The sequence below is a fragment of the Gasterosteus aculeatus genome, chromosome 13, assembly GCF_964276395.1.
Source record: "Gasterosteus aculeatus chromosome 13, fGasAcu3.hap1.1, whole genome shotgun sequence".
NCBI classification, from domain to species: Eukaryota; Metazoa; Chordata; class Actinopteri; order Perciformes; family Gasterosteidae; genus Gasterosteus; species Gasterosteus aculeatus.
Window position 1 is genome coordinate 13,597,697 of NC_135701.1, and position 12,868 is coordinate 13,610,564.

Below are 12,868 nucleotides of genomic sequence, written 5' to 3' on the forward strand. Positions count from 1 at the left end.
TAATTACGCATAAAAAATTGGGTAAGATCTCAATCTTCAGACTCAATAAAGTGGGGCTTTCCGGAGTATTTGAATGTGTCATAAGGGGCACTTGAGCAGCATGAACTGAGGGGCGGAGCTTAAATCCGGGCCACGCTGCCCCCTGCTGGTGTCAAAGACAAAATACTCAACCTTCCAGACTTTTACAGATCTCATTTTCCGGGAAATAATACATCATTACCGCTTCCTCCTTCCCCCATTAACCTCTCTGATCTTCCAATGGTCTCATCTATTTACTGTTACTGTCCCGGTCTGAGCAGCAAAGTTGACACTCGACGAAAAGCAGCATTAAGTTCTACCCTTTTCCAATTAGCAGTCTATGAAAATATTGTCGCCACAAATTAGACCCAGGGAAAAGTACTAAATTTTGTGCCGCAGAATCCCATCAAGCCCAACTCGACTCTTGTACCTAAATAAAGATGGCTTAGTATTACGACCAACAGTAATAACAGTGTACACCCACAATTTAGTGCCTCTGACAAACAAAACTAATATTTTATCCAGGACTTGGTTTATTTAATTACATTTTGTGCTCGATAATGTTTCCACCCCTTCAGAGTCCCATATTTTGAAGTAAGGAATTTTTCACTGGCTGTGTTGAAACGCACAAGACTGAAAACCAGCGGAATACTCCAAACCCATAGTAATCCATGTGACGGCTCAGTAGAAATGTTTGACGACAATCATTCTGTAACGCCATATCTTCATCACATGCAAGAGGTAGAAATAATGTGTTGTCCTTGTATGAGATCCATCGTTACAATGAAGACCTAAGCTCAAACTTACACTCCCCCACAAATAAACAATTCATTCAAAGATCTGATTGTTTCTCAAATACCATTTTATTTGCACTATCCATGTTAGAATTACTTTTTTATTAATAGAATTACATACAAGTTCCTTCTGTATAGAAAATGATATACAAAATTAATCCAATCCGGTACAGAGGCCGTGAGCCAAAATGATGACCTAGCTTTGTCTGAAGGCGGTCCATAGCAACATTAAGAGAAGTAAGAATTAGGATAGCAGAGATGAAAAAGGCTTGGGAAAGAAGAAAAAAGACATGTCCAGTGTAAATATTAAACAGTGAAAATGAAAAAGCATTACCTTGTCTATAGGACGTGTGTTTTTAAAACAACATTAAAATAATATTACATAAGAAAAACAAATCACCTGACAAACAGTCACCAATCTGCTCCGAATCACTCTGACCTGCATCGAAGTGATCAGACATGAAGGTTTACAGTAGCACCCATTCAAATAGTGGTTCATGGTTTACCAGTATTTGACCCCTGTGTGAACACATGCTTGACACAGGTATCAAAAATACCCATGAGAAAATGACTTAGAAATGTATTATGCAATTCAGAGTTTGTTGTAAAAAATAAAAACAAAAACTTCATGGCATGCAGTAGCACTTTGACATCTGCCTTTATGGAGTCAGCAGCTGCTTCACTCTGCGTTAAAAGATCGACAGCCATGGATACAGAAACACCATGCAGACCACAAGATCAAGTTAAGACAAAAACAAAAAACAGTCGATCCATGACTGAGGGATTAATTGGCGGGCCACTTAAGCTGCTAGAAGCCATTGTCCATTTTTAAGGTTGAGTGATTTAAAAAGATCCCATTAACGTGCAACAAATTCTCATTTTTAAAGCACTGTAACATAATCAACACCAGCTATGTTTAGAACGTTCACCATTCAGTCCTGATTGGCATTACTGGTTTAAGTCTAGATGAGAGCACAGACTATGATAGATAATATCTGACCCGTCTTGATAAAGGAACTATTACATTTTAGAGTTTTGACAACATACAGCCCAACGACCAGTATAGTGAGACTCGTCTTTTAGCAACAACATTTGAGTTTACTGCAGGAGTAAGTACTGTATGGCTGACTCTCTGCTATATAGTCTACTAAGTATTTGGCAACACTGGCCCAGCTTGGTAATGCCAGTTTGTCTATTACGGTTCGTCACCGACAGCTGATATGTGCAAAATACCATGTAAAATATAAAAAGAATATGACAAACTTATCCAAAAAGACAAAATTCATAGTGACTGCAGAGTGCAGGACTGAACCGGGCCGCAAAGTCAGATGGAGTTGCGATGGATTGGAGAGTCTGGTCCCCTTTGGATGCAAAGGTAAAGTTTGTAGAAGGCGGTTACTCAAAAGTTAATATTAAAAAAACAACAACACACACTTTAAAGAGAAAAAAAAAAAAAAAAAAAAAAAAACAGTGGACCACGTCCTTGTCAAAAGGCAGTGACAATGTGACACACACATACACACTCCTATACCGCATACACACACAGCTGTCCGTGCACAAGTATACTTCTTTCATTCACGCACTCTCAATCTGCAAAAAATAAAAATAATATCTGAAGGGAACACAAAAGGTGGGTACTTGTAGGTTCACAGCTGCAGCAGGTGGAGCTGTAAGTGTAGCTCCGCCTGGGGAGAAGGCACCGGATAATCAGAAGAGAGTGCCACCAAAACTTCAGTACTACACAGACAAAAACACCACTTTTACCTGCATCACTTTACAAAAAAAAAGAAAAACAAGTTTGACCACTTCTCCATTATCAACCCCTCAACTGTTCCTTCTTCCCCCCCCTTTCCCAGCTGCTCTACAAGTTGACCAGCTCATGTGCCACAAACTGTTTGAGTCTCTCCAAGTATTGTCCATAGAGCTCCACGTCATTGTGCCCGGCGCCCTCCACCCACAGCGGCTCCACGGGCCGCTGGCAGCGCTCGTACAGCGCCAGGCCGTGCGAGAAGTCGATGACCTCGTCCTCCGTACCGTGGATCACCAGCACTGGAGACGTTACCTTCGAGATCTTGTCGATGCTTCGGTGTGGGACAAGAAAAAGAGGCAATTAGAATAAAAAACAAACAAAAAAAAAAAAAAACGGGCATGACACAGACCAAAAAGTGACACCTGAGTGGAGTTATTCTAGTCATAAATACAAATGGTAAAATAGGTGGAAAATAGAAAATAATATCTGGTTTAAGTATTTAAAGTTATATGGGTCATTGAGAAAAACACACCCTGTATTAATCTAAATGCAAAGTCAGCGTTTCTGGATGCAAGTTCAGTCTTGCATGCGTTTTAAATACGTTTATGCGTTTGTCAATTCAATATCTGCGCTCCACATAGCCGGGCTCTCAGGAGCCGTGCGTCTCACTTGGGGAAGGCGTCGAAGCAGTAAGTCTTCTTGGTGTCAGGGAAGGCCACTCTCATGCCGGAGGTGAGCGGGGAGTGGAGGATGACCGCGGCACTCTCGTAGCGAGACGCCAGGTCCACAGAGGGCACGGTGCCGATGCTCTGGCCGTACACGATCACGTTCTCCGGACGGATGCCATACCTGCAAGGAGGACGCAGAACATCTGTACTACACCCTGAGGACAGGTTATTTACTCCACTGGTAGCTGGACGTGCCGGTTAATCTTGTGTGCTGGTTTGTTTTTCCTTGCATGAGTCATAAAGGTAGTCATAGAAAATACTCGCTATGCCATTTAATTCTTTTAGATCGTACATTTTTCACAACATGCTGCTCCCTGCAAAACATACACACACCCCTGTGTGCGAACTGAGACTTACTCATCATCGGTTGGAACGTCACCCAGCAGTGACTCAGTGATTGTACCGCCTCTTAAAATGTGCTCACAAAAGATGGCAGCCAGTGGACCGTGGCTTTTTAAAGACGCGCAAGTCTTGTGATTCAGAGAAGGAGGGGGAATAACAAAAAAAAAAGGAGGCAGAAAGGCAGCAAAAAAACTCATACTGAATTGAGGTTGAGGAAAAAAAAAAAAAGAAGCCATTTCTCAGCTGATTATGGAGAATGTGACTTCCTCTGGCAAGCAACCAGTCAGCTGACCACCTGAAGCCTCGTCCTGGAACACTGCATCAGTGTCTGTACTGATTCGTATAGTACAGTACACGAGCACAAACAGCCTGACTAGTCACTCCACACCGTGATTAAAATCAGGAACCCCAACATCACAGGTTTTGACGGGACCGCCTCTGCTACGGCGGTCCTACAACGCACGCCAGCACCAGGGTCTGCGATTGCATCATTAGAATGAACCTGAACACACGTCTCACACATCCTTTCCAACAGTTGGCAGCAATGCCGCTGTACGGCTACGACGGGGCAGCGGACTAAGTGCAGGAACGGGATCCGACAGAACACAGACATACGCGGCCATTAGCCAGAGCACATGAGCAACACCGCGGTGTCAGCCGACCTTCACGGACAAGAGAAGGGATGAAAGCAGCGGCACGGCACAGGTGAGACGGTTGTGGGGTAAACGGCACAAATAACTCAAGTTTCGTTGAAGATGAACATAATTCATCGACTGAAAGCAAATCTTAACTTTTTCAAAATAAAATGGAGACCAACAGCTTCTTCATAAATATGCCAAAAACCGGTAAATGCGATCGTGCGTCTGTAATCCAGCACGTTCACTGCCGCGATACTCATTTGACAACAAAAAAAAAAAAAACGTAACGTCACTCCAATTTATAATCCACATAGTAGGATTTAGTAAAGTGAGTTATGTAGCAAAGCAAGGTTTAGCTCAGCTGCAGTATGTAAGGAAGGTAATACCAGATAATACTTTCAGTAGCATCAAAAACAAGCTTTCCTGTCAGTGACATCATTGCATCTTAAAAGGAAAATGTTGCCTGTTCATTAAAAGTTGCTGTCAGACTTCATTTGTTTACCGCTCAACAGCATATCAGTATTACACCTTTATCACACGGTACTGGTGCTTATCTCCATTTGCCTGATCAACGTCCTTTGCCACATCAGGCTGGACAACCCTGCCACAGTAACAGTCACCACATAGATGCCCCTCCAACATAAAGTTTACACAACGCCAACAGGGCGTTGTAAAGATGGCGGACTGAAACCATTTTGACCACTTAGTCATCGGGTGAAGGGACATGCTACACTGCAGCTGCGGCTCATATTTACATTGAACCAGTATTTTGCAAGCAGCAGTGTTTTGTTAGTGGACAAAGAATACTGCGGGGCTTGAACCTGTGAGCCTCCCGCTTACAAACAAGGTCCCTCCGGATCTCTGCACTTTTCGATGGACTGCTGTGGCTCACACGTTCGGTAGAAAGGACGACCCAGTTTCACACAAGATGCAACCCCCCCCCGGGACACCAAACACAAGCGTGCAATTTATTCAATTGCATTTCAGCTTGAATAAACCTCCCCAGACCATCGCTAGCCGTGCTCCATGGTTACGCCCCTCCCCCAAACCGTCACCACTTTAGTCTGACAGAAATCCAATCCATTATGCAGCACATCCTCCTGGATTCCCTCTGCTGCCCCCCCCTCCTGCTCGCCGAGGACCAAAAGTATTCTCATTCCATGGCAGTCGATACTGCACATGGAGCCATTTACATCTACAACAGATTTGTCCATCTGCATGCAAATATACTAGTACTAGTTTATAGTAAACTTTAGCTTGCAAATGTCCACTGCATCATGGAAAACATCTGAATGATGTTCTCTGACTGACTGATTTCACAGAGAGACACATGGTCTACTGGGGCAACAGATGTTGGATTTGTGAGGCAGTATCCGGATAGGATTCAGGGAACTGACGTTTTATTGTCTCGGTGTAAACAAATCTGCTCTGTTGGGAGCTGATCGAGCCCCTTGACCGTCATGCACGATATGTATGAGACTGGTCCTATTTGCAAGTATATAATACATGTCCTGTTTATTATTTTTTTACATCAGTGTTGTGTAAAATACGAATCTAAAAAATAAAAATTGAATACTGCGATATGGTTACAACCCTGGTGATAAAGCACTGCTGTTACGCAGTGTTATTATTTTAAATAAGCATCATATCAAGATGTGATGAAGAATACATTTGATCAGTATTAAGCTCTGTTCCTGTAGCTCGGCAGAGTCTAGTCAAGTGAGCGCCACACACACACACACACACACACACACACTTCTACCTTTGCTCCCATGAACCTCAGCACCACTGATAAGGCATGAAAACAATGCTGTACAGTCATGACGGGTCATCTTGCCATGTCCGTATTTAGGACGATCTCTCCCACGACTGAAGGTCTAAGAAGATGGATGCAGTTTGGATCAGCACGAGTATCGACTAGAAAGGGAGTTTTTATGTGTGGGGGTCACTGTGGGAAGCCCTCAGTCTTAAAGCTCATTGGACCAGGGTTGCTAGGCTACCACTCAATACCAGACTAGCAGAAGAGACTGCCGGCTCTCAAGAGTGAAAAGAAAAATGATACAGCCACATTCTGTAGTGGAACGCATGCACAGAAACCGCGAGAGGGAGCGGATGCTATTCAGTCATTAATCACTTCACTACTTTTTTGCTCCAGATCGATTTCTTGTACTGCAGCAAATACCACATCTGGCTCGTATTCTCTTGGCAGGTGTCATCATTTGTACGATAATTACAATGATGCTTTGCTAGTGTGCAAACACTGCTGAATCATCCGATCCACTCCCTGCTAAAAGGTGAAGGGAGTGCCTCAACCACCGGGGCTGAGAAAAAAAAAAAAAAAAAAAAAAAAAAAAAGCTCAGTGGAAGGAGGAGGAGGAGAAGGAGGGCTGACACCCTTGGCTGAGCAGTCGGGTGTTCGCTTGTTGACAACGTGACAGGTGGCTGCACTCCGTCATAGGGTCGTAGAGTAAAGCAAAGAACGCCCGACAGGTGTGTGAACTACAGAGTAGAGTTACTTGCCGTCTGCCAAATCATACGGCGCAAACAAGATTACACAGAAAGCCAAACCTCAAGATGACAAAAAAGGTGAAGGAAAGCAGACGGCCACAACAAGCAAGACCGCACAGAGACATGGGAGCCGAGCTCTTCTTCAGGCTGTCTGTGAGACCGAACAGGAGAGATGTAGGAAGCAGGCTGAAGTGAGGCCATGCAGAGAATCCCTTTTGATGTGATGAACACAGTCGATGTAGTTGTGCGCCTTCCTTCAGACAGACCTGATTCTGGCACAGCCCTCCAACCACGGACAGCAGGGCGTGCACACCATGAGTCATACTGGGGGTCCGTGACACCAAGTGTTGAAGGTTCTTATCAAACTGTACATGGGCTAAAACTATAAAATTGTAAACCATACACATTTTTTTTCCCCTTCAGAGAATCCCTCTTGTACCCCTTCATGACAAGTACACCATTAAAGTAGCTATATTGCATTATATATATATTATAGGCCATTCATTTTTAAACAACAACAAATGCGTAGATTTCTTTAAAAAGAAAATTATATATATATATATATATATATATATATATATATTTTTTTTTTTAACATCTAGCCTTAATCTTTTTTGTATGAATATGCCACTTTTCAAGCAAATGGCCATATGACGTAATTCAGGCAGACAGGTTTCTTTTATGTTCTTAATGTGACGTCCCTTAAAATGTCATGACAAGCGGTTATTCAGAATTGCTACTTGGCTTTGAGTGTATTACAGTATCATGGGCGGACTTAAAAAAAAAAAAATTATATTTAAAAATACTAAATTGACATTGTGTACAACTATTCCAAGCAGTTATAATCGGCAAATGGTACCAAGTGTATGTGGCCCATGCAAACTAGGTTGTGCAAGTGGATTGATTTAAGATCACAGCGCTTAAATTTAATTTACTTGTATGTATTATTTTATCAGTTTCGCTTTGCTCAGATTAAATCATAGCCAATGTCACAATTCTGGGTAGTAGTTTCCTTTGTGTAACAAAAATCAAAAGCAGAAAAAAACAAGTACTTTTTTTCTCCTGTAAGTAGCGCTGAGAATAGAACGAGAGAGACAGGCTTTCTGGATAAGCGGAAATCCTAAACACCCTTCATTATGCCTCCTTTCCGTCACATTCAACATTGTAATTAAAGCTTTGGTTAAACAGTTTAGGAGCCGCTCATGGCAGTGAAGTGTGCTTCATTTACAACAAGTGACAGAACGGTTTCGCACGCGCACACTGGCTGGTGTCCAGAAAAGCAGGTTGTTCTTCAGATTAAAATCATTATTTTCCTCAACATTCTACACACAACAACCCATAATGACAAAGTGAAAACTGTTTTTTGCAAATCTGTTAAAAATAAAGAACGAAAACATAACATGTACATAAGTATTCACAGCCTTTGCTCAATACTTTGTTGAAGCACCTTTGGCAGCAATTACAGGCTCAAGTCTTCTTGGGTACGATTCCACAAGCGTGGCACACTTATTTCTGGGCAGTTTCTCCCATTCTTCTTTGCAGAACCTCTCAAGTTCCATCAGGTTGGATGGGAAGCGTCGGTGCAGCCATTTTCAGATCTCTCCAGAGATGTTCAATCGGGTTAAAGTCAGGGCTCTGGCTGGGCCACACAAGGACAGTCAGAGTTGTCCCGAAGCCACTCCTTTGTTATCTTGGCTGTGTGCTTTGGGTCGTTGTCCTGTTGGAAGATGAATCCTTCTGTACCCTTCGCCAGATCTGTGCCTCGATACAATTCTGTCTCAGGCGTCTACAGATAATTCCTTGGACTTCATGGCTTTGTTTATGCACCGTCAACTGTGATACCTTATATAGACTAGTGTGTGCCTTTCTCAATCATGTCCCATCAACTGAATTTAGCACAGATGGACTCCAATCAAGTTGTAGAAACATCTCAAGGATGATCAGTGGAAGCAGGATGCACCAGAGTTAAATTTTGAGTGTCATGGCAAAGGCTGTGAATATTCATGTATATGTTATGTTTTCGTTCTTTATTTTTAACAGATTTGCAAAAAACAGTTTTCACTTTGTCATTATGGTTTGTTGTGTGTAGAATGTTGAGGAAAATAATGAATTTAATCCATTTTGGAATAAGGCTGTAACATAACAAAATGTGGAAAAAGTGAAGCGCTGTGAATACTTTCCGGATGCACTGTATATTCTCTAAAATGGGACATTAAGTCAATGTAATAGGATTGCGGAGGGATACAAAAATAAAAAATTTTGTAACATTTATGCCAATGGTCAGTGTTGTGCATCAGCACTTCTAAACGTCTGCATTGCCACACAGGAAAGTCACTCCACACTAGAGGTCTGCTTCTCTCTTCATAGCTCATTTACAGAACTCCTCATCTCCGCCGTTAGCAGGAAATGTACAGAATATTTCCACCCCGTCCATGTAAACAAAACAATGTGCTAAATAATGAATGGATTATTTCACATAACTTTTCTCCTATTAACAGTAAAAAAAGAAAAGTTTAAGATCATAACATTTGACAAACACCCCCACCGAATTATTGCTACTCAACCACTTGTTTTTAATATACAAGTGTATTGTTTGTGAGACCACAGGAGGTTCTTAACATGGAACCAAACACCTGAGAACAAAGCGTTGTTCGTACGTTGTTATAAAAAAACACACACGGTTAAACACTGGCGGAAGAAAATAAAAGATGTGCAGTTTCAACAAGCTCATGAAAAATCTACAAGAAGCGCAATATGTAAAAATGACATTTTGTGTTTCTTGAAGTAAAAAGATTTCCCAATAAATATCAGTCTCTTCATAGCCTGTAGAGCAAAACGATGCATCAGAGCACCCACTCACACCTACATACGGCCGGTCCGCATAATCATAGAAAACCGTCCTCAACACCGCCCGGAAAAAACATCACGTCATTCCTTCTAAACCGTTCCAGTCATCTGCACCCAAGATGTTATCAGGTCCAAGCTAATCATCCGTCCCCCGAGCTCCTTCTGCCAAGTACTCGTGCCTTTAACTCTTCCCGTTACAGCGCTTTATTTATGTTTGGGATTTCTCCTATTGACATTGCTGGGTTTCTTAAGAGCTCTCATTAGTTCAATAGTTCCTTATTTACTTACTACACGCGCCACTAGCTGTAGACATTCACAGCACAAAAAAAAAAAAAAAAAAGAAGGCAGGAAAGGTTGGCATTGTGGTTTTTCACATTATCCTTCGAAAGCAGTCAAATAATGACGACCAGAGTGGTGACAAATAAGACTTTCTTATTGTTGTCATGCACTGAACACTATTTGCATGTGGTTTGGGTTACTTCCCTTCTCCCTCAGGTTTGGAGTTGCTACACCCGTTTCTGCAGGCAGGTTAAATTCTTGCAATGCATTTCCGATATTTCTCCATTTGTTGGTAGCGCTTCACTCCCGTCTGTGCGTTTTGTCTACATTGCCATTTAATTTGTAGTTTGCGGCTTTCCAAGAAATTCTTTAGGGCCTGCACGCGACTTAATTACTGCCTTTCCCAACATCTGCATACGGGTGTGCCCACTTCCCACAATCTCTCCTTACCGGGACCGGAGTGCCTGCCAGGCAGCGTCAACGTCGGCGTACAGGTTCTTCTCAGAGGGTTTCCCCGAACTCGCCCCGTAACCCGAGTAGTCGTAGGAGAAGACGTTGCAGTTGATCCGTGAGCCCAGGCCGATGTAGAAGCTGCTCATCTGGCCCAGGTCCACCGCGTTCCCATGAGAGAACAACAGAGTGTATCGAGCGCTGGGCGAGCAGCGGACGAACATGCAGGCAATGCGGTTCCCTTTCGTCGTGCGGGTCATGAAGCACTCGATGGCGTCCTTCTCGCGGGACGAGTACTGCCAGTCGGCGCGCTCAGAGAGGTGCAGCGTCCACCGGCTGCCACTGTCGTCGGACATGAGGCTGTAGGTGGGCTCCGGGGGCAGGAAGGCCAGCTTGGAGGCGATCTTGCTGGGGCACGGCGGGCAGCAGAACAGGCAACACAGCTCGCTGAGGGATAAGTGGTTCATCCTGAAAGCGCTGCAGAGGGGAGAATGAGAATGGTTAAACTTGAAGTATACATTTCCTTAGTAGACAATTTCATTTTGACAAGTGAGAAAGAGATTCAGATACAATCACACCAAACATCAGTTTAAGGTCAGCCACCAATTGGCCTCTGCAGCGCCTGAAGACTGATCACAAGGTAAACCTCACAAGGGCAACAGAGTCCATGAATAAAGTTCACGCCAAGAACACAAACACTTGTTTCATTGAGTTTTTAAAAAAAAGAAAAGAAAAAGTAGGGCACTTCCAGCACTGGGGGCTAAAGACAGGCTGATATAAATTCTCTCCAGCAGTAGTAAAAAAATATATTATCTTACCCCGATTCCATGTCTCCATCTACCTTGGTTCTCTTATTTCACCGTGCACCTGGACCCCCCCACCGCGGGCTAGCTTTTGGATAACCCAGCTGCTCTGGAACCGTAGTGGCCAGGCGGCACAACACACAGCAGCACAGCTCGTTTTGGTGACATTGAAGCTGGTAAACCTGACAAAAGGTCCTCAAAGATTTGACAAGTAAGTAATTGGACCTCTGTAGAACTACTCGTGTGCTTCTAAAAACAGGGGGGAAAACAGCACAGTCGGGTTGTGATGAGGTGTTGTAGATTTCCAAGGAAGGTGCTCAAAGTAAGAAATGACACCCTGCTGTCAAATCTTTGCAAAACTACTGAAAACGAGTCAAATGTGCAAATCTGCTGGAGAATATAATTAGGTTTAATGCAGTTTCCCCCTTAATATGGACTTGTTCTTGTAAATGAGTATGAAATGTGCAGCACATTCTCCCCACTAATCACAAACCCAATTCCCCATGTAGCCAATTCAAACATTTCAAACTGCTTTTATTTTGCTATTTTACATTGATCTATAATACTTACTTTTACGGGATTTTCATGGCCTTGGAATAACGCGTTATTTTCCTGATTCATCTATTTTGAAACGGTATTAATTGTATAGTTTTGAAAGAACCGCTGGACCCTCTAATCCAAAACACAGACAGCTCACTGCGATACCGCTTAATGACCTTTGTGTACTTCTATTATTTGTGCCGGTGTACTCGTGATCTATGGATGACGCTCCTGCGAGACGCAGAGGTGAAATGTACATGGCGACGGCATTTTTCTTCTTTATTTTAAGTCACCCTAATAAGCCCAAACACCTCGCACCGCGGTGACAGGACGGAGACCCTCGCAGGTTTTCTGTAAAATGGTGGTGGAGGCAGAAACGTGTCTGAAGAGATTACGATGTCACGCAAATATGCGCGCGTTCTCGGTCGGCACAGATCGGAATGACTCGCACAGCATTTACCTGGAAGGCGGTCGGTGGACGCTGGTTTAGTTGTTCTTTCAGTTTTCTTTCAGTGTCGTTCAACGTCGCCGTTGTTTTTTTTCGCACCAGGCGAACTAAACCATCTCCTTTTCGACGCCTAGAGAGTGTCACGGTTCGGCTCGGCCAGATTAATCCCCTGTTCCTTGGGTTTGTCACGTTGGGAGCGTAGATCCCTCTTGGCACCACAGCTGCGAGGTAACGTCACCAACAGCCAGACGCTTAGTCCTCCGGGTCCGGGTCCAGACGGCCTCCGGAACGGTCCTTTCTTTTTGTTTTTCCTCCTCTCGGTCTTCTTAACATATGGTCCTGAATGATAACGAGGTCTATTCATATAAAACGCCCGTGTATAACATGTTCAACGGCAACATGGGGTCAATTAAATGAAGTGATGACATTTAATAGGTTAAATTCCTGCCAAAAGCCAATCGGTCCTCGGCGGTCTCGCTTGCCTCCAAAACATCACTCTTACCTTGAGAAAACCACTCTACTTGTTATCCTGGCACGTAAGGAAGTAGGGAGTCGTGACTGACAGTCTCATTGACCAATAGCAAAGAGACTGTTGAAACGAGTTCACGAATGGTACAACGAGGATATTTATGGGCGGTTGCTAAATACGCCGCATAGCGGTGACCTAATGTTTTGATTGACGTTGACTAGAACCAACCAGGGATCAGCATTGCCATGCTCAGT

At 43.4% G+C, this 12,868-nt stretch overlaps 1 protein-coding gene across 3 annotated transcripts; it reads right to left on the reverse strand.

Moving 5' to 3' along the window:
* Positions 1–862: 862 nt before the first annotated feature.
* On the reverse strand, positions 863–12,775 carry abhd17b (abhydrolase domain containing 17B, depalmitoylase). Of its 3 annotated transcripts, none has more exons than XM_040195437.2 (5): positions 12,648–12,775; positions 12,158–12,484; positions 10,355–10,831; positions 3,232–3,411; positions 863–2,893 (listed from the first exon to the last, which is right to left on the reverse strand). In XM_040195437.2, exons 3-5 carry the CDS (start codon positions 10,819–10,821, stop codon positions 2,674–2,676), a joined length of 867 nt encoding a protein of 288 aa, XP_040051371.1. In that variant the 5' UTR covers positions 10,822–10,831; positions 12,158–12,484; positions 12,648–12,775; the 3' UTR covers positions 863–2,673. The 3 variants fall into 3 exon arrangements, with proteins under 3 accessions (XP_040051371.1, XP_077942918.1, XP_040051370.1); XM_078086792.1 differs by lacking the exon at positions 12,648–12,775 and adding an exon at positions 11,173–11,339 and having other exon boundaries at positions 12,158–12,643; XM_040195436.2 differs by having other exon boundaries at positions 12,158–12,676.
* Positions 12,776–12,868: the final 93 nt, after the last annotated feature.

Coding starts and splice junctions, on each gene's coding strand:
- abhd17b (XM_078086792.1), bottom strand. Junction 3,412..10,354: donor TGGCAGGCACTCCGGTCCCG/GTAAGGAGAGAT, acceptor TCCTCCTTGCAG/GTATGGCATCCGTCCGGAGA. Junction 2,894..3,231: donor TGCTTCGACGCCTTCCCCAA/GTGAGACGCACG, acceptor CCCACACCGAAG/CATCGACAAGATCTCGAAGG.